Source organism: Nycticebus coucang, chromosome 4 (assembly GCF_027406575.1).
Source record: "Nycticebus coucang isolate mNycCou1 chromosome 4, mNycCou1.pri, whole genome shotgun sequence".
Classification (NCBI taxonomy): Eukaryota; Metazoa; Chordata; class Mammalia; order Primates; family Lorisidae; genus Nycticebus; species Nycticebus coucang.
In genome coordinates, this window is record NC_069783.1 from 8,734,812 (window position 1) to 8,758,617 (window position 23,806).

At 47.7% G+C, this 23,806-nt stretch overlaps 1 protein-coding gene across 1 annotated transcript in view; it reads right to left on the minus strand.

Annotated features, from left to right (window-relative positions):
- CYS1 (cystin 1) overlaps positions 1-19,374 on the minus strand; it is a 32,791-nt gene extending 13,417 nt beyond the window's left edge. The window contains exon 1 of the mRNA XM_053589694.1: positions 18,947-19,374. Within this exon, the coding sequence (XP_053445669.1) occupies positions 18,947-19,270 (324 nt within the window). The 5' untranslated portion in view covers positions 19,271-19,374. The remainder of the gene's footprint in view (positions 1-18,946) is intronic.
- Between the last annotated feature and the right edge of the window lie 4,432 nt (positions 19,375-23,806).

Below are 23,806 nucleotides of genomic sequence, written 5' to 3' on the forward strand. Positions count from 1 at the left end.
CATACAGGACAGAGCTGCTAGGGCAGTGGGGGCAGCTCTGGGGGGCTCGCAGGTCAGAGGAGACAGACCAGAGCAGCAGAGGGCCACAGTCAAGGGCAGGCCCCATCTACAAAAAAGTAAAAATATCAGCTGGGCATGGTGGCACATATTTATAGCCCTAACTACTTGGCAGGCTGAGGAGGGACAATCACTTGAGCCCAGTAGTTTGAGGCTGCAGTGAGCAATGATATGCTACTGTCCTCCAGCCTGGGTGATAGAGCAAGACCCTGTGGAAGGAAGGAAGAGATGAGGAAGGGGGAAGAATGGAAGGAAGGAAGGAAAAATAACTGAAGTAAACTTTCTTTCTTTTTTTTTTTGAGACAGAGCCTCAAGCTGTCACCCTCTGTAGAGTGCTGTGGCATCACAGCTCATAACAACCTCAAACTCCTGGGCTTAAGCGATTCTCTTGCCTCAGCCTCCTGAGTAGCTGCGACTACAAGCACCCACCACAACGCTGGGCTATTTTTTGGTTGTAGTTGTCATTGCTGTTTGGCAGGCCGGGGCTGGATTTGAACCCTCCAGCTCTGGTGTATGTGGCTGGTGCCTTAGCGGCTTGAGCTACAGGCGCCGCCCAATAAACTTTCTTGAGTTAAAGCTATTTAAGTCTTCAAAATGAAAGGACCCACAAAAAGCAAACTAAATAAATGAAAACCCTGCAGGGCATGGTAGCTCATACCTGTAATTCCAGTAGTCTGGGAGGCCAAGACAGTAGGCTCACTGGAGCTCAGGAGTTCCAGACTAGCTTGAGCAAGAGCCAGCCCCGTCTCTACCAAACATTAAAAAATTATCCAAGCATTGTGATGGGCACCTGTAGCTGGGCGCCTCCCAACTACTCAGGAGGCTGAAGCAGCAGCATTGTTTAAACCCAGGAGTTTGAGGTTGCTGTGAGCTAGGCTAATGCCGCAGCATGATAGCCTGAGCAATAGTGAGACTTTGTCTCAAAAACAAACCCAAAGAAACCCTAAATAAATGAAAAACCATTCCAGTCTAAACATAAACATTCTGGTAAAATTTTGGATATTGAGGTGCTATAGTCTGAATGTGCACCCCCAAAATTCCTAAGTTGAAACCTAATCACTAATGTAATAGTATAAAGAGGTGGGGCCTTGAGGAGGGGTTCCTGGTCTTATGGAGGAGGCCCATGGGAGCCTGAGTGCCCCAGGCTCACTCTGAAGCAGAGAACAGACCTCACCAGGCACCTGGCACCTTGATCTTGGACTTCCCAGCCTCCAAGATGTGAACAATACATTTCTGTTGTTTACAGACTGCCCAATCTTAGGCATTTTATTACAACAGCCTGACTAAGAAACAGGATAAAGAGAAAATCCTACAAGTGTTCAGGAAGGGAGAAGCAGGTGGAGACAGGCCACCTTGGCCTCGCACTGTCATCAGCCGTAATGGGTACCACTGTCATGGCCTCAAACATGTAAGGGAAAGTAATTTTAAACTCAGAACTTTAATTCTAAATAAACTATTAATCAAGTATTTTCTGACATACAAAGACTAAGAGTTTATCTCCTATTACCCTTTCTGGGGAAAAAAAATCTTTAAAAAAGAAAAATATATGTATTTTTTCAGCCTGAGCAAGAGTGAGACCCCATCTTTACTATAAGTAGAAAAACTAGCTAGGCATTGTGGCACATGCCTGTAGTCCCAGCTACTTTGGAGGCTGAGGACTGTTTAAACCTAAGGGTTTGAAGTTGCCATGAGCTGTAACACTACAACACTCGAGCCAGAGTGACAAGAGTGAGACTGTCTTTTCTTTTTTTTTTTTTGAGACAGAGTCTCACTATGTCACCCTTGGTAGAGTGCTGTGGGGTCATAGCTCACAGCAAACTCAAACTCCTGGGCTCAAGCAATTCTCTTGCCTCAGCCTCCTGAGTAGCTGGGACTACAGGCGCCCACCACAACGCCCAGATACTTTTTGGTTGCAGTTGTCATTGCTGTTTAGCAGGCCAGGCTCAAACCCGCCAGCCTCGGTGTATGTAGCTGGCACCCTACTCACTGAGCTATGGGCACTGAGCCAAGACTCTGTCTTAAATAAATAAATAAATAAATGGATTTTTAAAAAAATCAGAGAAAGGGCTCCATAAGCCTAATGGACTTAACTCAGAAATACCAAGGAGTAGAAATCTCTTGGCAAGCACCCTGTTTGTGTTTAGTTTCCAAGACACAAATGGAGTGATCAGGATAGCTGACTTGATTATCTGAAGAGCTCATGTGGGAAAGAGGCACCACATTCCTTCTGCCTGTCCCAGGATGTGTACACACATTGGATGTGTACACACATTGTGTAGACTTTGGCTCAACCCAGAGAACCAACAGTCAGATCTGCCTGTGAGGGAGAGGCTGCAAGTCCAAGGGTCTGTTCCTCCCAGCCAAAGCGCTCTGTCTGGACTTATGCGTTCCATGTCTCAGATCCCTGCAGATGCTCAGCAGGAAAGGCAAGGGGGCCACGGAGTGAGAGCGCGTCATACTCACTGTTCCCACTCTCCTTTCCATGCCTGGGCGCCTCCCCCAAAGCTGCCCACTTCTCCCTGACTGGCCAGGGGCCCTCTGACAGGTTTTGCTTTACCCTGACTTCTAGCGTACGTTCATCGTGCTGTTTGCAAATCTGCTGAGATGGAGACCCTCCTGAAGGCAGGAGGGACACCACTGCGCCAAACACCTGTCGGTCCGTATAGACAATTACCTGCCTGCTGCCACCCCTCAGAAAGGGCTGCCAAACCCAGGCCACAGGGGCTTTGCCTGGTGTAGGGACCTTACTCTGCTCAATAATGACTAGATAGCACCTCAGCCTCAGGGCAGCTTTGATGATGGAACACCACCTGTGTGTGAATCTACCCCCAGTGCAGTGCAGAGGGAAGGCCAGGATCTTCCTTTGCTTTTCTTTTGAGACAGAGTCTTACTATGTCACCCTTGGTAGAGTGCTGTAGCGTCATAGCTCACAGCAACCTCCAACTCTTGGGCTTAAGCGATTCTCTTGCCTTAGCCTCCTAAGTATCTTGGACTACAGGCGTCCACCACAAGGCCTGGCTATTTTTGTTGTTGTTGCAGCTGCCATTGTTGTTTAGCTGGCCCAGGTCGGGTTCGACCCACCATCTTCGGTACATGTGGCCGGCGCCATAACCACTGTGCTGTGGGTGCCGAGCCAGGCTCCTCCTTTTCAATTTCTCTGATGGCTCAGACTTGTCCTATCTTGTTTGGTTTCCTCTCACACGTCTCTCTGTGCTTTTGGTTTGAATATGGCCCTTTTTCTGGCCAATTTGTTTAAGGCTTCAACTTGACTTTCTCAGAAGGGGAACACCACCAGATTCCTGCCCAGAACGCACAGCTTGCTGAAGCAGCACGGAGGAGCTTGTAAGAAAGGAAGGACACAGCAGCCCCTGGTGGCAGCTTCAGACCTGGTGCAGACACAAGCTCCTGCCACTATTTAGTGCCAGCTGGCTGCCTGCCACCTGCAGTCAGACATCTGGACGTGCGGGGGCCCTGGGAACTGGGTATGCTGCTAATATGTGTGTGCGTGTACACCTTTAGAGGGTTTGTGTCATCCCTGAAGATTTATAGGGAGGCTCTGGAAAGACCAAACCACAGCCAAACAAGGAGCAGAAAACATGAGAAGGAACCAAGTAAGAGCTCTGTCTCCTTGACTCTTAAACAACCAAGGTTTTTGTGAAAATTAATGGCGGGCGCCTGTAGTCCCAGCTACTTGGGAGGCTGAGTCAAGAGAATCGCCTAAGCCCAAGGATTTAGAGGTTGCTGTGAGCTGTGTGACGCCACGGCACTCTACCGAGGGCGATAAGGTGAGACTCTGTCTCTACAAAAAAAAAAATAAATAAATAATAAAATAAAAATTAAAAAAAAAAAAAAAAAGAAAATTAAAGTTTCAAAGGTTACTTTTTAAAAAAATCCACAGCATATTATAGATTATATCCCATTTCTTCTATTGAAAAAGTCCTCTTCTTGGGCGGCGCCTGTGGCTCAGTCTGTAAGGCGCCGGCCCCATATGCCGAGGGTGGCAGGTTCAAACCCAGCCCCGGCCAAACTGCAACAAAAAATAAAAAAATAGCCGGGCGTTGTGGCGGGCGCCTGTAGTCCCAGCTACTCGGGAGGCTGAGGCAAGAGAATCGCTTAAGCCCAGGAGTTGGAGGTTGCTGTGAGCTGTGTGAGGCCACGGCACTCTACCAAGGGCCATAAAGTGAGACTCTGTCTCTACAAAAAAACAAAAAAAAAGAAAAAGTCCTCTTCTTAACTCTTAATTTCAACAGATTCTATCTATATGTGTTTATATACCGTAGATATAGATACAGGGTGTGTACATATGTATACCTAGCAATTTTGTGGATAATTGATAGAACAAACTTCAGATATTTAAAACATACAACTTGGAGCCAGGCATGGTGGCTCACACCTATAATTCCAGCACTCTGGGAGGCCAAGGCAGAAGGATCACACTTGAGCTCAGGAATTTGAGACCAGCCTGAGCAAGAGTGAGACCCCATCTCTACTAAACATAGAAAAATTGGCCAGGCATTGTGGTAGACAACTGTAGTCCCAGCTTCTCAGGAGGCTGAGGCAGGAGGATTACTCAAACCCAGGTGTTTGAGGTTGCTGTGAGCTAGGCTGATGCCACGGCACTCTAGCGGGGGCAACAGAGTGAGATTCTGGCTTAAAAAAAAATACAATTTGTTAAGTTGTGACCTCGTATACATACTACGTACATGCTATATACATACACACACAGACCCATTAAACCCAAGCATTCCTCTGCCCCTCTGAGTGCCTCCTTCCTTCCTGGCCTCCACCACTGATCTGGACTAGAGTACCCTTTCTAGAAGTCCAGATAGTGGAATCATACAGTCTGCACCCTTTTGTGTCTGGTTTCTTTCACTCAGCATAATGTTTCTGAGATCTATCCTTGTTGTCACGTGTATCAGTAATAGTTCACCCCCCTTTTATTCCATTGTACGGATATGGTCCCCCTTCCACTTGAAGACTTATCCTTTTTTTTCTACAGGCAATTCACAAGTTTGTTTTAGGTACGCTGAGTTGGACATGCTTGTGGAGCTGGCACACAGGAGAAAGAGTAATGCTGGTGACACCCATTTGGGAACAACTGACACCATGGAGTACATGAGATCCACCTGGGAGAGAGAATGACCCTTCTCTGAAGCCCAGATTAGGTGGCTGACTCACAGCAGATAGTCGCCCACCCTGCTGCCCGACCTCCCAGTGTTTGCCCGTCAAGGCCGAGGGCACTGTTCTCCCCACACAGTGGCCAGGGCTGCCCGTCCTCCTGGGAAGTTCCACTTAAGGGCTTCTGGGACAGCAGAAGCTGAGGGGTGCGGGTGGCCTCTCTGTGAGAGCTGTTCTGCACTGCTAAAATGACAAGGACTTGTTCCAAAAAAGGCTCCAGAGAAATACCCTCTGGCTGCGACAGACTGCCCACTGGTGAGGCCTGGGGGAGGGGCTTCCAAAGCCACCAAGAAAGAAGGCAAGGGAGACCTAGAGAGCCACAAAGAGGTGACTGGAAGAAAACGCCACACGTTACATTTATGTACTTTCAGCACATTTCATGCCCTGTGAAGCATGTTCACAGGCATGTCCATGTAATTCCTCCAAATCTCCAGTAGAAAACATTCCTTGTCTATGCCGACATGGGATGGCGGCAGTCAGTTTGACCCAAACCCCAATGTCCAGCTGACCAAGCTAGTATGGGTGAGGTTGACAGTCACATCCTTGTACTTGCTTGGAGCCTTAGTACCACCGGGAGAACTTGTACAATCACCTTGCTGGACCCCTCAGGCCTCAGATATAAATAAGATGGACTGAACCATCTCCAAGGTCCCTTCTGCACCAGTCATCGTGGGTTCTAACAATGTAAAGAAACTGAAAGGACCCTGGGCATTTGCATCAGGGCAGAGCTTGGCCTTGGGCTGAGGACAGCCTTCCTCACTGGGTCATGTGCTCCCTTGCACATTTCCTGTTGTCAGTTAACTGCAATTACATCCCTCCAGCTGCTTCAGCCAGAACTTTGGGGTCACCCTAGACTACTTTCTCACACATCCCGCAGCCATCCCCTGAGTAAATCCATAATCCAAACACTCCTCATCACCCCCCTTCTTGTTTGAATGACTATAAAAGCCTCCACCCCAGTGTCACTCCCAGCTTTTGTCCTGTGCCTATCAGCCCATCCCCTCTTTGTTCAACATGGCAGTCAGGGTGAGCCTCAACCATCGATCAGACACACCCCCATGGTGTGTAGCCTACCCTCTAGCAGCTGCCAGCTCATTAAAGTAGAAGCCAGGACGGTGCCTGTGGCTCAAAGGAGTAGGGCACCAGCCCCATATGCTGGAGGTGGCGGGTTCAAGCCCGGCCCCAGCCAAAAACTGCAAAAAAATAAAAACTAAAACAAAATAGAAGCCAAAGGGGTCTGGACGGGATAGTCCCTTTACCTCCACAGCACCTACCTACTCCCGCTCCAGCCTCCCCACCCAGCATCTTGCTCTGTGTACACACCCAGCGGCCTCCCACCCGAGGCCTCTGACTTCTGATGGTTCTGCAGGGAACACTCTTTCTCATAGAAGCATGGCGGCCCCTGGCCTCCTGCGCAGCTTTGCCCAAACATCCCCTCAGTACCCCTCCTTACCCACCCTGCTCAGTATGACAGCCCCGCCCGCAAGGCTGTCCTCCCACCTCCTTGCTGCTTCTCTGTTTTGTCTTCTCTTGCCAGCTGTTGGACTGACCTGACAGGTCTGTAAGTGAAGGTTTTGTCTGTTTGGTTCCCCGATACATACCCAGCACCTAGAACAGTACCTGGCAGGTGCTCAGAAAACATGTGACTCGAGTGAATCAATGGTAGATGAGACATTTTCCTAATTAATAGCCACAGATTGGCAGAGATACTGCTGATTTAAAAATAACATAATTTGATTAAATAACTTAATAAAATACAAATACAAATCCTTAGCTTTTCTCACATAATTTTCCTACCCTAAATATCAAGTATCCCATTTCAAGTATCCCATTAGAATACTGTTGATTTTGAAGTTTCGTTGATTTTGGGAAAGGAATTCTGCCTTGGACACCTAAGTCTATATAGGTACAAAGTTGAAAATAAATCCACCACAGTAATAGGATATAAAGGTTTAGGGAATTACGATATATAAATCCGATGGGGCATTTGTCACTCACTAATAATTAAGGGCCAGGCACAGAGGCTCACACTGTAATCCTAGTACTCTGGGAGGTCGTGGGTGGATTGCTTGAGCTCACAGGTTCGAGATGAGCCTGAGCAAAAGCAAGACTCCTGTCTACCAAAAACAGAAAAACCAAGGCAAGAGGATCGCTTGAGCCCAAGAGTTGGAGGTTGCTGTGAGCTATGATGTCACAGCACTCTACTCAGGATGACAGCTTGAGATTCTGTCTCAAAAAAACAAAATTTAGCTTAGAAATGTGAAAAGCTGCTTATGAAATAGTTTAAGTAGAATAACTCAGAATGGACTCTGTCATAATTTCAACAATATCAACTTTTGAGATAGAAAAATGTAAATTTGAAAAGGAACAAGAGAAAATCGATGGTAAATTAGAAAAATGTATCCTGGGAGCCATTTTAAATTGTCAATGATACAAAATTGCCTTTGCCTTTAAATTTTTGTTAAGATTCTCAGCATTGGGTGGCGCCTGTGGCTCAGTGAGCAGGGTGCCGGCCCCATATACCGAGGGTGGTGGGTTCAAACCCAGCCTCGGCCAAACTGCAACAAAAAAATAGCCAGGCATTGTGGCGGGCGCCTGTAGTCCCAGCTACTCGGGAGGCTGAGGCAGGAGAATCGCCTAAGCCCAGGAGTTGGAGGTTGCTGTGAACTGTGTGACGCCACGGCACTCTACCTAGGGCAATAAAGTGAAACTGTGTCTCTACAAAAAAAAAAGATTCTCAGCATTGCTGGGTGGCGCCTGTGGCTCAAGGAGTAGGGTGCCGGTCCCATATGCCGGAGGTGGCGGGTTCAAACCTAGCCCTGGCCAAAAAGTGAAAAAAAAAAAAAAAAAAAAGATTCTCAGCATTGATAAAAAACAAAACCAAAAAATCCAACCTGGAAATTGCCTAAATTTCAGGGGTCCTCAAACTGCAGCCCGCGGGCCACATGCAGTGGTGTGATTGTATTTGTTCCCGTTTTGTTTTTTTACTTCAAAATAAGATATGTACAGTGTGCATAGGAATTTGTTCGTAGGTTTTTTCTTAAACTATAGTCCAGCCCTCCAACGGTCTGAGGGACAGTGAACTGACCCCTTGTTTAAAAAGTTTGAGGACCCCTGAATTAAATAATGGTACTCTATTAGGTAGGCATATTATGAGGCCATAAATATGAAAGAAATTTTTTTTTTTTTAAGACAGAGTCTCACTATGTCACCCTGGGTAGAGTGCCGTGGCATCACAGCTCACAGCAACCTCCAACTCTTAGGCTTACGCGATTCTCTTGCCTCAGCCTCCCAAGTACCTGGGACTACAGGTGCCCACCACAACGCCTGGCTATTTTGTTGTTGTTACAGTTGTCATTGTTGTTTGGCAGGCCTGGGCCAGGTTTGAACATGCCAGCCTTGGTGTACATGGCTGGCCCCCTAACAACTGAGCTACGGGCACCACACCTAGAAATTCTTATGTTAAATAAAAAGATGCTAGGCTATGACTTTTATGTAAATGATCTTAATGGAAGATATGCAGAGAAAGAGAGACATACTTCGAAGGAAATACATCAAAATATTATCAGTGATGTCTGTGGAGGGTAAACTGTTTTTAATTTACTTTCTAAATACATTTCTGTTCTCCAATATTTATACAATGAACATTTATAATTATAAAGTAAAAAGAAAGACAGGGATCATCCTTATTCTTTTATTTTTTTTTTGAGACACAGTCTCACTCTGTCACCCTGGGTAGTGTCATTTTTTATTTTAAAACCTCTTATTACTGAGATCACTTTCATTTTTTTACTGCAGAGAACAAGGGGCAGATTTTTTTCTCACGTGCTTGTATATCAACTATTCTAATTTTTAAAAGAAACTTTAAAAATAAGCACAACCTTTGCTGCACTAAACCAATCTTTAAGGTTTGCAATATGATGTGCGGTAAGCAGGGTAGCAGTTAAAGGCTCCTAGACGCATGGGAGCACAAGAGGAACTTGGGGACAAATTATAATCCCTCTTGATGGCAAATTCACTTAATTAAAATTCTGGAGCAATACCGAGCACAGGGTGGAGAGTTTGATGTCAGACTTGGATCTGTTCCTTACAGGGCACCCTAGCCAAGTTAACTAACCTCTCTGGCCCTTGTCTGTGAATGGAATCGGCGGGAGGGGATACCAGTTCTGCTAAGTAACATAATATACAGAAAGAACCCGCTGTTGGAATGCCCCTACTGAGCAGTGGCTATTTGGAGGATGCCTGTTTCGCATCTGGAAGAATTTCCAAGTGATTATAAGTGAACTGCAAAGTCTTATCTTTAATGAGAATCAAGCTGGCAGTGGCACCCATAGCTCAGTGGGTAGGGTGCTGGGCACATACACCGAGGCTAGTGGGTTTGAACCTGGCCTGGACCAGCTAAAAACAACAATGCCAACTGCAATAAAAAAAATAGGAGCTGTGGCAGGCACCTGTCTTCCCAGCTACCAGGGAGGCTAAGGCAAGAGAATCGCTTAAAGCCCAAGAGTTTGAGGTTGCTGTGAGTTGTGATACCACAACATTCTACAGAGGGTGACATAGTGAGACTGCTTCAAAAAAAAAACGAAAGAAAGAAAGAAAAAGGAAAAAAGAATCAAGCTGGTACAGAAGAATGGACCTTTCTCTCCTCTTTCTCTCCTCCCTCTCTCTAGCCCTTCCCTCCTCCCTTTCTTCTTCTCTTACCCTGTGTCTTCCTCCCTCTGTTCCTCCCCTCTCCCTCCCTCTTCTTCTCCCTCCCTTTCCTGTTCCTTACCCTCCTCTCTCCCCCTGCAACCGGCAACACCCAGAGTCTCAAGAAAATGCTTAAACTAGCCAAGCATAGTGACTCAGGCTGGTAATCCCAACACTCTGGGAGGCCAAGGCAGGAGGATCCCTTGAGCTCAAGACCAGCCTAAGCAAGAGAGAGACCCTGTCTCTATTAAAAATAGCTAAAAATGGGGCGGCACCTGTGGCTCAGAGGGGTAGAGCACCGTTCAAACCCAGCCCCAGCCAAAAACTGCACACACACACACACAAAATGCTAAAAATAGAAAAACTAGCCGGGCATTGTGGAGGGCACCTGTAGTCCCAACTACTCGGAAGGCTGAGGCAGGAAGATCACTTGAACCTCGGAGTTTGGGTTTGCTGTTAGCTAGGCTGATGCCATAGCACTTTAGCCTGGGCAACAGAGTATGGCTCTGTCTCAAAAAGGAAAGAAAAATGTTCAAGTAAAATGAATGCCGTTTAGAAATACAGCACAGGAAGTAAATAATTATAAATCTGCACAACATTTAGTACAAAGGGGATAACCCCTAACCTGAGCACATAAACGTATGAATAAATAGGCTGGTGGGGGAAATTCATGGTAAGAGACAAAAGTTCTTGATAAATTTGTTTGGGGTAAAAGTGACAGAATTACTAAACACCAGGGATTAATGAATATATATATATTTATTTTGAGACAGAGTCTTACTATGTCACCCTCGGTAGAGTACCATGGCGTCACAGCTCACAAGCAACCTCAAACTCTTGGGCTTAAACGATTCTCTTGCCTCAGGCTCCCACATAGCTGGGACTACAGGTGCCCACAATGCCCAGCTATTTTTTTGTTGCAGTTGTCATTGTTGGTTAGCTGGTCTGGCCTGGGCTGGAACCCGACAACTTCAGTGTATGTGGCTGGCGCCGTAACTTCCATGCCACGGGCGCTGAGCCGGAATTAATGAATTTTTAAAAATAATACAGAAAAAGATAAATAGGGAAGTCACTGGTGTCATTGTTGTAAGTAGAATCATTGCAAGTGTTGGGTCTGCCTTTCACCTGGGAACTTTTGGAGCAAAATGGAAAAGACACGGAACATTTTGGGTTGTATAACTTGGCCTGGAGCCTAGCAGACTTGTACATAAATTCTGACTCTGCTGAGTATTGTCTGAGGAGTCTGAGGTAAGAGGATCCACTTGAGTCCAGGAGTTCAAGACCAGCTCAACCCCCATTTCAAAAAATAAAAATTAATTAAAAAACTACTAGTTTTGGTAATGAGCGTGGTGGCTCATGCCTATAATCTTAGCACTCTGGGTAAATTATTAATCTCTTTGGGCTGAAGTGGTCTCATCTCTAAAATGGAGAAAGCAATATTCACCTCAAAAGGCTATTAGAAGGAGAAAGAAGCCAGATAACAAAGATGAAATACCGCATACAGTCCTTAACATGAGTTTATTTCGCCCCTGCCTTTTTTTTTGGAGACAGTCTCAGTATGTTGCCCTCGGTAGAGTGCTGTGGCGTCACAGCTCACAGCAACCTCCACCTCTTGGACTTAAGTGATTCTCTTGCCTCAGCCTCATGAGTAGCTGGGACTACAGGCGCCTGCCACAACACCTGGCTATTTTTCGGTTGCAGTTGTCATTGTTGTTTAGCAGGCCTGGTGTGGCTCACCTGGTGTGGGGCTCACTGCCAGCTTCAGCATATGTGGCCAAAGCCCTACTCACTGAGCTACAGGCACCCAGCCACCCCTTTGCCTTTTTTAATATACATATTATCTGCAACAAAGCTAAATTATTTTTACAAGCATGTCTCCAGGAACATGTATAGGTACTCAGAACAAACAGAAAACATTTTTCTAGTTGATTTGCATTATGGAAATGGATTGGAAAACAGGAATATCATTGTTGGTCTCTTTATTTGGTGAACTGTCTCAATTGTCATATTTTAGTGACATAAATATAGACACAGACGCACACAGACTGTCACACTTTTACCAGTGGCTGTGGTCTCATGATCACATTTTTTCCCATGCAATCTACATTTCTTGGTTATGAGGATTTGTAATGGAATCCCAGTGGAGAGAACTATCTTATCCTTTACATTTGTATTTTACGTCAAATCTGTTCATATTTTTTCCTGAGCTTCTGATCCAGAATGAAAATCCTTTTACCTAGTGTTTCATTACAAAGTTTTATGGTTCACATAAAAAAATGATTTTAACTGAAAGCTGCTACTGTCTAAACATAAGAGAAATTTTTTCTCAATTCAGGGCTTGTATACCATAATATCTGAACATTCTATGGTTAGAGAATTTTAAAAATTCTTCATTTAGGCCCCGTGTAGTGGCTCACACCTGTAATCCTAGCCCTCTGGGAGGCCAAGGTGGGCAAATTGCCTGAGCTCAGAAGTTTGAGACCAGTCTGACCAAGAATGAGACCCTGCCTCTACTAAAAATAGAAAACTAGCTGTGCACTGTGGCTGACGCCTGTAGTTCCAGCTACTCAGGAGGCTGAGGGAGGCAAGAGGATCTCTTAAGCCCAAAAGTTTGAAGATGATGTGAGCTATGATGACACCACTGCACTCTAGCCTGGGGGACAGAGTAAGACTCTGTCTCAAAAATAAATAAATAAATTCTTCTTTTTTTAAGCATAGTCTCACTTGTTTACCCTGGGAAGAGTGCCATGGTATCTTAGCTCACAGCAACCTCAAACTCTTGGGTTCAAGTGATCCTCTTGCCTCACCTTCCCAAGTAGCTGGGACTATAGGTGCCCACCACAACGCCCAGCTATATTTCACAGATGGAGTCTCGCTCTGGCTCAGGCTGGTGTCAAACCTGTGAGCTCAGGCAAGCCACCGGCCTTACAGGCATGAGCCACCACTCCTGGCTTAAAATTGTTCATTTAAATACTTCTACTTCTTAAGGATTAATTTTAAGGTAGTCATGGTGGTGCAAGCATAGGCTGACAACATGCTTATAGTCCCAGCTACTGAGGAGGCTGAGGTAAGAGGATCACTTGAGTCCTGGAGTTCAAGACCAGCTTGATCCCCCTCTCAAAAACTAAAATTAATATAAAAATTACCAGTTTTGGTTGGGCACGATGGTTCATGCCTATAATCCTAGCACTCTGGGAGGATGAGGGATGAGGCAGGTGGATTGCTTGAGCTCAGGAGTTTGAGACCAGCCTAAGCAAGAGCAAGACCCGGTCTCTAAAAATAGCCAGGTGTTATGGTGGGTGCTGGTAGTCTGAGCTACTTGGGAGGCTGAGGAAAGAGAATTGCTCAAGTCCAAGAGTTTGAGGTTGCTGTGAGCTATGATGCCACAGCACTCTACCAAGAGCAGCAAAGTGAGACTCTATATAAAAAATAAATTTAAAAAAAATTACAGTTTTAGGCTTGGTGCCCGTAGCACAGTGGTTCGGCGCTGGCCACATACACTGAGGCTGGCAGGTTTGAACCTGGCCCGGACCTGCTAAACAACAGTGCTAAACATTGTTGTTGCTAAACAACAATGACAATTACAACAAAAAAAATAGCTGGGCGTTGTGGCGGGCACCTGTAATCTCAGCTACTTGGGTGGCTAAGGCACGAGAATCACTTAAACCCAAAAGTTGGAGGTGGCTGTAAGCTGTGATGCCAGGGCACTCTACCAAGGGTAACATAGTTAGACTCTGTCTCAAAAAAAAAAAAAAAAATATTGCCAGATACGGTAGCGTGCACCTGCAGTCCCAGCTACTCAGGAGGCTGAGACAAGAGGATCGCTTGAGTCCAGGAGTTCTGGGCTGTAGTGCACTATGCTGATCGGGTGTCTGCACTAAGTTCAGCATCAATATGGTGACCTCCCAGGAGCAGGGGCAGGGGGAGGTGGCACAAAGTTGCCTAAGGAGGGGTGAACCGGCCCAGGTCAGAAACGGAGCTGGTCAAAACTCCTGTGCTGGCTCGGCGCCTGTGGCTCAAGCAGCTAAGGCGCCAGCCACATACACCTGAGCTGGTAGGTTCGAATCCAGCCTGGCCCACCAAACAACAATGATGGCTGCAACCAAAAAATAGCCAGGCATTGTGTCAGGTGCCTGTAGTCCCAGCTACTTGGGAGGCTGAGGCAGGAGAATTGCTTGAGCCCAGGAGTTGGAGGTTGCTGTGAGCTGTGCTTCCACGGCACTCTACCCAGGGGGACAGCTTGAGGCTCTGTCTCAAAAAAAAAAGGAAAAAAAAAACAAAAACAAAACTCCTGTGTTGAGCAGTAGTGGGATCGTGCCTGTGACTAGCCACTGCACTCCAGCCTGGGCAACATAGTGAGACCTCATCTCTTAAAAAAAAAAAATTACCAGTTTTAGTATAATATGACAACACTTCATTTTTATCTAGCAACCTTAATTATATCAAGGAAACAACCAAGAATTAAGAAGTAAGATAAAAAAGAACATTTGAGCAACTAAAATAACTGCCACAAAGCTCGTTCACAGAAAGGCAATTCTCCAGGCCAAGAAAGAACTTTCCCAGGTTTGGGCCTTTGGGAAACACAGGGTCTGCCCCTACAGTGCTTATCTGATTCCCAAACAACAAAGCAGCTCAGAAAAACATCTATTAGGGCAGGGGAGGACTGGAGAATACAAGAAAAGTGGAGTGGTTACATGTAAGCTGACAACAGTAAAAAGCCACAGTTGCAAGACCAAGGACAGAAAAGCAATGACAAGCAAACATCACAGATGTCAGGGGCCATCTGGATAAGGGTGCTGGGTTCACATCTCTGCTCCACTGTAAGTGTGGGGCTTTGGTCAAGTTACATAGCCTCTCTGTGCCCGTTACCTTGTTTGTATCAGTCAAAAGGGGCATTAATAACGGTAAAGGCAAAAAGAGTTCATACGTATCTGAGACCCAAGGTCTCATTATGATACTTAGTTACATGGGCCGTGCCTGTGGCTCAGTGGGTAGGGCACCAGCCCCATACACTGAAGGTGGTGGGTTCAAACCTGGCCCCGGCCAAATGCAACAACAAAAAAATTAGTCAGGAGTTGTGGTGGATGCCTGTAGTCCCAGCTATTCGGGAGGCTAAGCCCAGGAGTTGGAGGTTGCTGTGAGCTGTGTGATGCCACTGCACTCTACCAAGGGCGATAAAGTGAGACTCTGTCTCTACAAAAAAAAAAAAGATACTAGCAGGCTCGGTGACTGTGGCTCAAGAGGCCGGCCACATACACCTGAGCTGGCAGGTTCAAATCCAGCCCGGGCCTGTCAGAACAACAATGACGGCTACAGTCCCAGCTACTTGGGAGGCGGAGGCAGGAGAAACGCTTCAGCCCTGGAGTTGGAGGTTGCTGTGAGCTGTAATGTCACAGCACTCTACCCAGAGGGACAGCTTGAGGCTCTGTCTCAAAAAAAGAAAAAAAAAAAGATAGTAGCTACATCTCTTTCTTGAACATAGTCAAGTGTAATACATAATATTCAGAATGATGATTCAGGGATATACGCAATCCATCTCTAAGACATTTGAATCAACAGTGGTTAAAACTTTTAAACATAGGTACTTAAAAGAATAATTTTCACTTATCTGATGTTCTCTTATAAAAAATACCTCTTGCGGCCCCAAATGCTAGATAGTTACATACCTAAGGAAGGTTTTCTTCCTTCCTTTCCAAAGAACTAAAAATAGTATTGTTTATACCCCCAGTTTAGCAGCCTTTTCTCTGTTCTTGGGAACATTCTATCTAACATTTTGAAGAAAGGCCAGCTTCTATGTATGGGTTTCAATACTGATTCCTCCAAGCTCAGTGGTGTCCTATTAACTCAGATTCTTGTAAAATGTACAACTGTAGAGAGAATCACTGAAGGGATGTAATCTGTAAAGCATAAAAGCATAAACTCCACACTCAAAGCCATGGGCAGTACCTTTAGAGCCAGTAAATTAAAAGACCTCTACCTTTTGACTTTATCTTTCCAGGGCTGAAAATAATGAATTGGGCCCTAAAGTTCCCTTACAGCTCTAATAACCTATGAGTCCAGCATCTATTCTGGCACCTGTGGCTCAGTCGGTAAGGCGCCGGCCCCATATACCGAGGGTGGCGGCTTCAAACCCGGCCCCGGCCAAACTGCAACCAAAAAATAGCCAGGCGTTGTGGCGGGCGCCTGTAGTCCCAGCTACTTGGGAGGCTGAGGCAAGAGAATCGCTTAAGCCCAGGAGTTGGAGGTTGCTGTGAGCTGTGTGAGGCCACGGCACTCTACCGAGGGCTATAAAGTGAGACTCTGTCTCTACAAAAAAAGAAGAAGAAAAAAAAAAAAAGAAATGTTTCTGGTGCAAAGATAAATACAGCCCACACTTATACCCACAGCTGGCTGATCTCACCACTGCAAAACTTCCTGATCCATCTCCTCTACAAGCCTCTCGCTGCTGCTGCTTGTGTTCAGGTCCTGATCACCTGGACTGCTGGAGTAGCCCTGCAGGTGGTCATGTCCTGGTCTTACTCTGTCCAGTTCATCCTCCCCACAGCTGTTGTCGTGATCTCACTAAAACACAAAGGGTCACGACCTTACCCTTCAAAGATATCCACAGCTTTCTTAGCAAAGCGCAAATTCCTGACATGGACCACCCCTAACATGACATACACAAGACATGGCATACACACTTTGTTGTTTTTTTTTTGAAACAGAGTCTCACTTTGTCGCCCTTGGTAGAGTGCTGTGGCATCATAGCTCACAGCAACCTCAAACTTCTGGGCTTAAGTGATTCTCTTGCCTCAGCCTCCCAAGTAGCTGAGACTAAAGGCGCCCACCAGAACACCTTGCTATTTTTAGAGATGAGGTCTCGCTCTTGCTCAGTTTGGTCTCAAACCTGTGAGCCACAGGCAATCCACCACCTCGGCCTCTTAAAGTACTAGAATTACAGGGGTAAGCCACTGTGCCCTGCCTGGCATACACTCTTAAGACCTCTTCAATAGGTTGGGCATGATGGCTCAGGCCTGCAATCCTAGCACTCGGAGTGGCCAAGGCGGATTGCCTGAGCTCAGGAGTTTGAGACCAGCCTGAGCAAGAGCGAGACCCTGTCTCTAAAAATAGCCAGATATTGTGGTAGGTGCCTGTAGTCCCAGCTACTCAGAAGGCTGAGGCAAGAGGATCTCTTGAGCCCAAGACACTGAGGTTGCTGTGAGATACAATGCCACAGCAGTCAACCCCAGGGCGACTAAGTGAGACTCTGTCTCAAAGGAAGAAGAAAAAAAAACCTCTTCAACTCACAACCAGTGCACCAGGCACCTGGGCACCATCACCCCTCCTGATCACATACCAATGTCCACAGACCTTCTAGACTCAGGTCAACTGAGGCCCTTGTGGAATGCTACCTGCCTCTCCCAGGATTAGCTTCCCCACACATACCCGTGGACCCTTTAGGTGGTTTTCTTACCACACTGCATTCTGCTTTCTGTCTGCAGATTTTTCTCCCCCATTAGGCTGTGGCCATCTTTAGGGCAAGGACTGTGTGCCCCATCTACCTTCATCTCTAGCACCCAGAGTTGCTCAAACAGTGGTTGGGAAATGACTGAAAGAATGAAAGATGTCATATCAGTCACTATGATATTCTGCAAATCAGAAGGAAAATGTCCATTCTTGCTGTCTTCCCCTCATTTTCACCTTAATTTTCAAAGAATTTGAAAGTGAACACTGAAAGTAACTGCCTCTTTGTTATGTAAGAATTTTCCCCAAATCTCTCAACTATTTGCCCATTTTTAGTGTTATATAACTGTATGCTGATGTGGTCTTAAAAGAATCTTGTTATATAATTCAGCCCTGCTTACCACAGCTCACTTTTCCTTTTTAAAAACAGTGGGGAGGGTGGCAGAGAACAGGGGATGGGCAGCTGGGCAGAGCTCTGGGCACTGAGGGGTTTGGCTGTCCCCACCCTCCTTGGGCTTTTGAGCATTCTCTGGCCCCCACCCCCAGTTGTTAAGCAAACCCCAGGGAATTCCAGGGACTCTGAGGAGGGAGGTGTTGCTTTTGGCACCTTCTTCAAGCTCAGGAGCTGATGGTTAAGGATCTTGTTCATCAGCTCTGCTGGAGCAAAGGCTGTGGGCTCGCCAGAATGCTTGTTTTGTTTTTATCATGTTTTAGAACAGTAGGGCTGTTATTACAAGTGTTCTGGAAGACAGAGTGAGGAACCTCAAAAGAGATTCCTCAGCGTCTTAAAAATAGCCAGTAATATGAGAATTGCCTGAATGGCCAGGCAAAGGTCCGGGTGAGTGCGATGCAGCAGGGCGCCGTGAACCACCGTTTGGCTGTCAGTCCCACCCACTTAGCATCCTGCTGCACCAGTGTCCAGGAAAGGGCCAAGGCCAGGGACTTGAGGAAAAGCCAGCACCTCTGCCCAGCTCACACCTGGGCTGCAAGGATGCTGTACTCCGAAGGCGGACAAGTGGGTCCAGAAAGGGAAAGGAAAGAAAGCTCCGACCAAGAAAAAAACCCGAGACGCACTTCTGCCCATGGACGTCTGTCCCTCTACCCAAACAGTTGAGAGATTTGGGGAAAATTCTTACATAACAAAGAGGCAGTTACTTTCAGTGTTCATTTTCAAATTCTTTGAAAATTAAGGTGAAAATGAGGGGAAGACAGCAAGAATGGACAGCACGTCTGTCCCTCTACTCCCAGCACGGTCACCCACAACTGGAAACAGACCCACACCCGATGGAGGCAGAGTGGGAGAAACCCAGGGATTGTTAGGGGAAGAGAGGCCGTGTGATTCTGCAAGAGTCCTCGGAGGGACTCAGACGGCGGGGACACGCGCGTCTGCGAGCGTGGCGCGGGCCAGGGGAGGCTGCGCGGGACGCGGGGATGCCAGGGGCGGAGAGGGAGGAGGACATGCGCGGCGGGGCGGGACAGGATGGTGGCACTCGCGGCCGGAGGGACCGGGGCGCGGGGCGCGGCCGGCGGGCTGGAGGCCCGGTCACCCCCCGGGGCACTCAGCCGACTCCACACTCACCGCACTCTCCGCGCCCGCGGCGGGGCGGGGTCGGGGCCGGACTGGGGCGCACTGGGCCGGCTTTCCCTGGTCCCAGGCCGCCGACTCGGCCAGCAGCTGGTCCAGCAGGCGCAGGGTCTCGTCCCTGCCGTCGGGGGGCGCCGCAGGCACCTCCTCGGTCGCCGCCCCTGCTGCTCCCCGGGCCTGGGTCGGCGCCACTGCCGTCGCCGACACTCGCGGCCCCATCGCGCCTTCCGGGGCTGTAGTGCAGGGCCCGGCCGAGCGGCTCTCCGGGCTGCGCCGCCGCTTCAGGACCCGGCCGCTCCGGCTGCTGCCGCTGCCCATGGCGCACCCGCCGCCTGCCGGACCGCGGCGCAGGCCCCGCGCGGGGGCGCGGCCTAGAGGCGGAGGCGCTGCCCGGGGCGGGGAGGCGTAGGGTGGAGTGGAGGGGAGGCGGCGGGGTGGAGGGTCTGGGAGGCGGCGGGGTGGGGGGTAGGCAGTGGAGCGGGCAGGAGCGGGGTACAGGATTGGGGAGGGTGGGGGGAGGATGGGAAGCCGGGGACGGGGCGGGGAGGCGGCTGCAATCTGAGCAGGGGTGCTGCGGGGGCGAGTGGATGGCCCAGGAGAAGTGGGCGTGGCCCGGGGGGCCGGGACACAATTAGGGGTACACGACCGGATAGTTGGCGTGCGCACCTGGCCCTGGGGAGAGACCGGGCAATGGGTGCAGACAAGGAGCGCGAAGGGGCGCGCGCGGCCCCCTCCCCAGTCTGCTTCCCAGACTCCCTCTCCTCGCCTCCCGCCGACCCCCTTTGCCCGCCCGGTCCGGCTCCCCGACCCTCAGGTCTACCCTCCGGTCGACCGTGTCTGGCAGCCGGCAGTAACCAAAAACACTCAGGCTGCGACAGTCCTTGGGCGTCCCCGGCCAGTTTTGTTCATTTATGGAAACTTCCCCAGGCACACGCTCGCCCGCAGCCTGTGCCAGGTGGAGGGGAGCGCGCGGGGGTGACTTACCAGGCTAGCTCTAGTGGGGCTTGGAGACCACCAGTTACTTCTCTCAAACCCTCACAGCCCTCAAACGTTAAATTAGGTAGGGTCAGGGGTAGTAGAAATGGGAGTATCTTTGAGGGCTAAGATGGACGCCAGAGCTTCGCACCCCTGTGCCCTCCCGCCTTTAAATGTCTGTCCTCCACTCCGCGTACACAGGCAGACTTAAGGCGGGACCCGAGGAGGGGAGGCCATCTTCAGCCTTCCCTTTATGCATCAGAGCTTCTGTGTGCAAATGCTGAGCCTCATCAAAACCCCAAACGTGGGGGAAAGAAAAAAGTTTCTTTTTTGTTTATTTATTTATTTATTTATTTTTATTTTACTTTTTTTTTGTAGAGACAGAGTCTCACCTTACCACCTTCAGTAGAGTGGCATGATGTACACAGGACTCACAGCAACCTCTAGCTTTTGGGCTTCCACGATTCTCCTGCCTCAGCCTCCCAAGCAGCTGGGATTACAGGCGCCCACCACAACGCCCGGCTATTTTTTGGTTGCAATTCAGCCGGGGCTGGGTTTGAACCCGCCACCCTCGGTATATGGGGCTGGCGCCTTACTCACTGAGCCACAGGCACGACCCAAGAAAAAAGTTTTAAATAAGGAAGAAAGGGAAAGCAGCCCCCTCCCCACTTCCCAAGAAAAAAAGCAAAAGGAAATAGTATAAGGTATTGGTCATAAGTCTAGCTTTTGGTCTTTGGATTTTTTTAAAACCCCAAACCAAAAAAAAGCTCTTATTTTTAAGTGAACTAACCTCAAATCATGAAGAGGAAACACGCCAAAGCTGTCTGATTCAAACTCAGGGACTCTTAGTGGTGTTTGTTCCCGTATTTTACTTACATTTCCTTCTTACCTTCCCTGCTTTCTTTAAAATGTAACCTGTCCAATCAGTGTAACCTAATTTATTGTACCCTCAATGATTCCTAAACAATAACAAAAAGTAATCAATAAACAAACAAATCTACCCTTTCCAAAATGGAACAATTCTGGACTGCAGAGTAATTATGAAAATGGACTTTCATATACTTTCTCAACCATCGACTTGAAAATTTTGCTACTTTATCACTTCAAGAGTAGATATTAAAAACTTTATGCCCAAGAAAATGGTATAAACATGGGATTCAAATCTATATCCATTTATTTTTATGATCAAGACAAGAAAATATTTATCCCTCACCCCCTTGACGTACTATCTTTCTTTTTTTTTTGAGACAGAGTCGCAAGCTGTCACCCTGGGTAGAGTGCTGTGGCATCACAGCTCACAGCAACCTCAAACTCTTGGGCTTATGCGATTCTTTTGCCTCAGCCTCCTGAGTAGCTGGACTACAGGTGCCTGGTACAACGCCCAGCTATTTTTTTGTTGCAATTTCATCGGGGCCTGGTTTGAACCCGCCACCCTTGGTATATGGGGCTGGAGTCCTACTCACTGAGCCACAGGCACCACACCTCTATTATTATTTATTATTATTATTTTTAGGATAGTCAAATGCAGTGGGAGTGGAGAAGGAAGAAAAGAATATGTAATGGGGTGGCGCCCCGTTTTGGTTTTGTTGCAATTTGGCCAGGGCTGGATTCTAACAGGCCACCCTTGGTATATGGGGCTGGCACCCTACCCACTGAGCCATAGGTGCCGCCCTTTTTTTTTGTTTGTTTGTTTTTTGTGAAACAGAGTCTCACTATGTTGCCCTTGGTAGGGTGTGGTGGTGTCACAGCTCACAGCAACATCCAACTGTTGGGCCTATGTGATTCTCTTGCCTCAGCCTCCCGAGTAGCTGGTACTACAGGTGCCCACGACAACGTTGATGTACTATCTTAATCATCCAAATGTAGGACATGGAGCCAAGTTATTAGATCTCATTTGGTTGTTCTAAATCCACAGATAAGCTGGGCACAGTGGCTCACACCTATAATCCTAGCAGTCTGGGAGGCCAAGGTGGGTGGATTGCTTGAGCTCATGGCCACCCTGAGCAAGAGTGAGACCCTGTCTCTACTAAAAATAGAAAAAAAAAAATAAAGAAAAACTAAGGCCAACGCCTGTAGTCCTAGCACTTCTGAGAGGCTAAAGTTATGAAGTGAGATAAGGACCACCTATTCAAATTAGAATTTCAAAAAGGAGTCTTTTATTAACCATGGGGCTTTCGCAGCAAAGTCTAAAGCAGAGTAAGTGAGAGAGCATTGAGGGGTCTGAAGTTGGGGTTTTTCTAGTCTGAAAGTTAGCAAAGGGCCAAACAGGTGGGCTGAAAGTTAGCAATTAGAAGCAAAAAGAAAGTTGGCAAAAGAAGCAAAAAGCAAGCACGGGGTCACAATGACCCCTTTTACAGAAGTGAACCTTGCAATTTAGCGGTTTAAACAATAGGTAACACAAGGGCAGTTAGATAACAGTAAGGTAACATAATGCAGATCTAGCAGCTAATGGATAAGTAAAACAATTTGTCACAGCACTTAGCTCATTAACTTTCATCATGATAGTACTTGGCCCATTTGTTCTTATCTTGTCCTGTTCCAGCCCCATCCGACCGATCTAAGAATGATGGTGCCTGTCATCATTTCAGAGTTATGGTGTTCTCATCTTTTATCCTACACAGCCCCCGGTGCACGTTGGTGGCAGACATGGTAGCTATCTTACTGGGGTGAGAAGGCAGCTGGTACCCGTGAGGCTGCTGGAACCCATCTCGCCTAGGTGGGTGGATAGCTTAAGCTCACAAGTTCAAAACCAGCCTAAGCAAAAGCCATACCTGTCTATGAAAAATAGAAAAATGGCTCAGCGCTGTAGCACCATGGTTATGGCGCCAGCCACATACACTGAAGATGGTGGGTTTGAACCCGGCTCAGGCCTGCAACAAAAAAATAGCTGGACGTTGTGGCAGGCACCTATAGTCCCAACAACTTGGGAGGCTGAGACAAGAGAATTGCTTAAGCCCAAGAATTTGAGGTTCCTGTGAGCTGTGACGCCCCAGCACTCTACTGAGGGTGACATAGTAAGACTCTGTCTCAAAAAGAAATAGAAAAACTGGGCTGGGCACCTGTAGCTCAGCGGCTAGGGTGCCAGCCACATGCACCAGAGCTAGAGGGTTCAAATCCAGCCTATGCCTGCCAAACAATAATGACAATTACAACCAAAAAATAGCTGGGCGTTGTGGTGGCCACCTGTAGTCCCAATTACTCGGGAGGCTGAGGCAAGAGAATCACTTAAAGCCCAAGAGTTTGGGGTTGCTGTGAGCTGTGATGCCACGGCACTCTACCAAGGGCAAGAAAGTGAAACTCTGTCTCAAAAAAATAAAATAAAATAGCGGGCAGTGCCTGTGGCTCAATGGAGTAGGGTGCCGTCCCCATATGCCAGAAGTGGCAGGTTCAAACCCAGCCCTGGCCCAAAACTGCAAAAAATAAAAAATAAATAAAATAGAAAAACTGAGGCAAGAGGATTGCTTAAGCCTAAGAGTTGGAGGTTGCTGTGAACTATGATGCCACAGCACTTTACACACGGCTACAACTTGAAACTCTGACTCAAAAAAAAAAAAAAAAACCAATAAAAAAACGAAAGAAAAACTAGCTGGGCCTTGTGGCAGGCATGTGTAGTTCCAGCTTTTTTTTTTTTTTTTTTGTAGAGAGAGTCTCACTTTATCGCCCTCAGTAGAGTGCCTTGGCATCATACAGCTCACAGCAACCTCCAACTCCTGGGCCTAGGTGATTCTCCTGCCTCAACCTCCTGAGTAGCTGGGACCACAGGCACCTGCCACATGCCCAGCTATTTTTTTGTTGTTGCAGTTTGGCCGGGGCTGGGCCTGAACCCATCACCCTTGGTATATGGGGCCAGCACCCTACTCACTGAGCCACAGGTTCTGC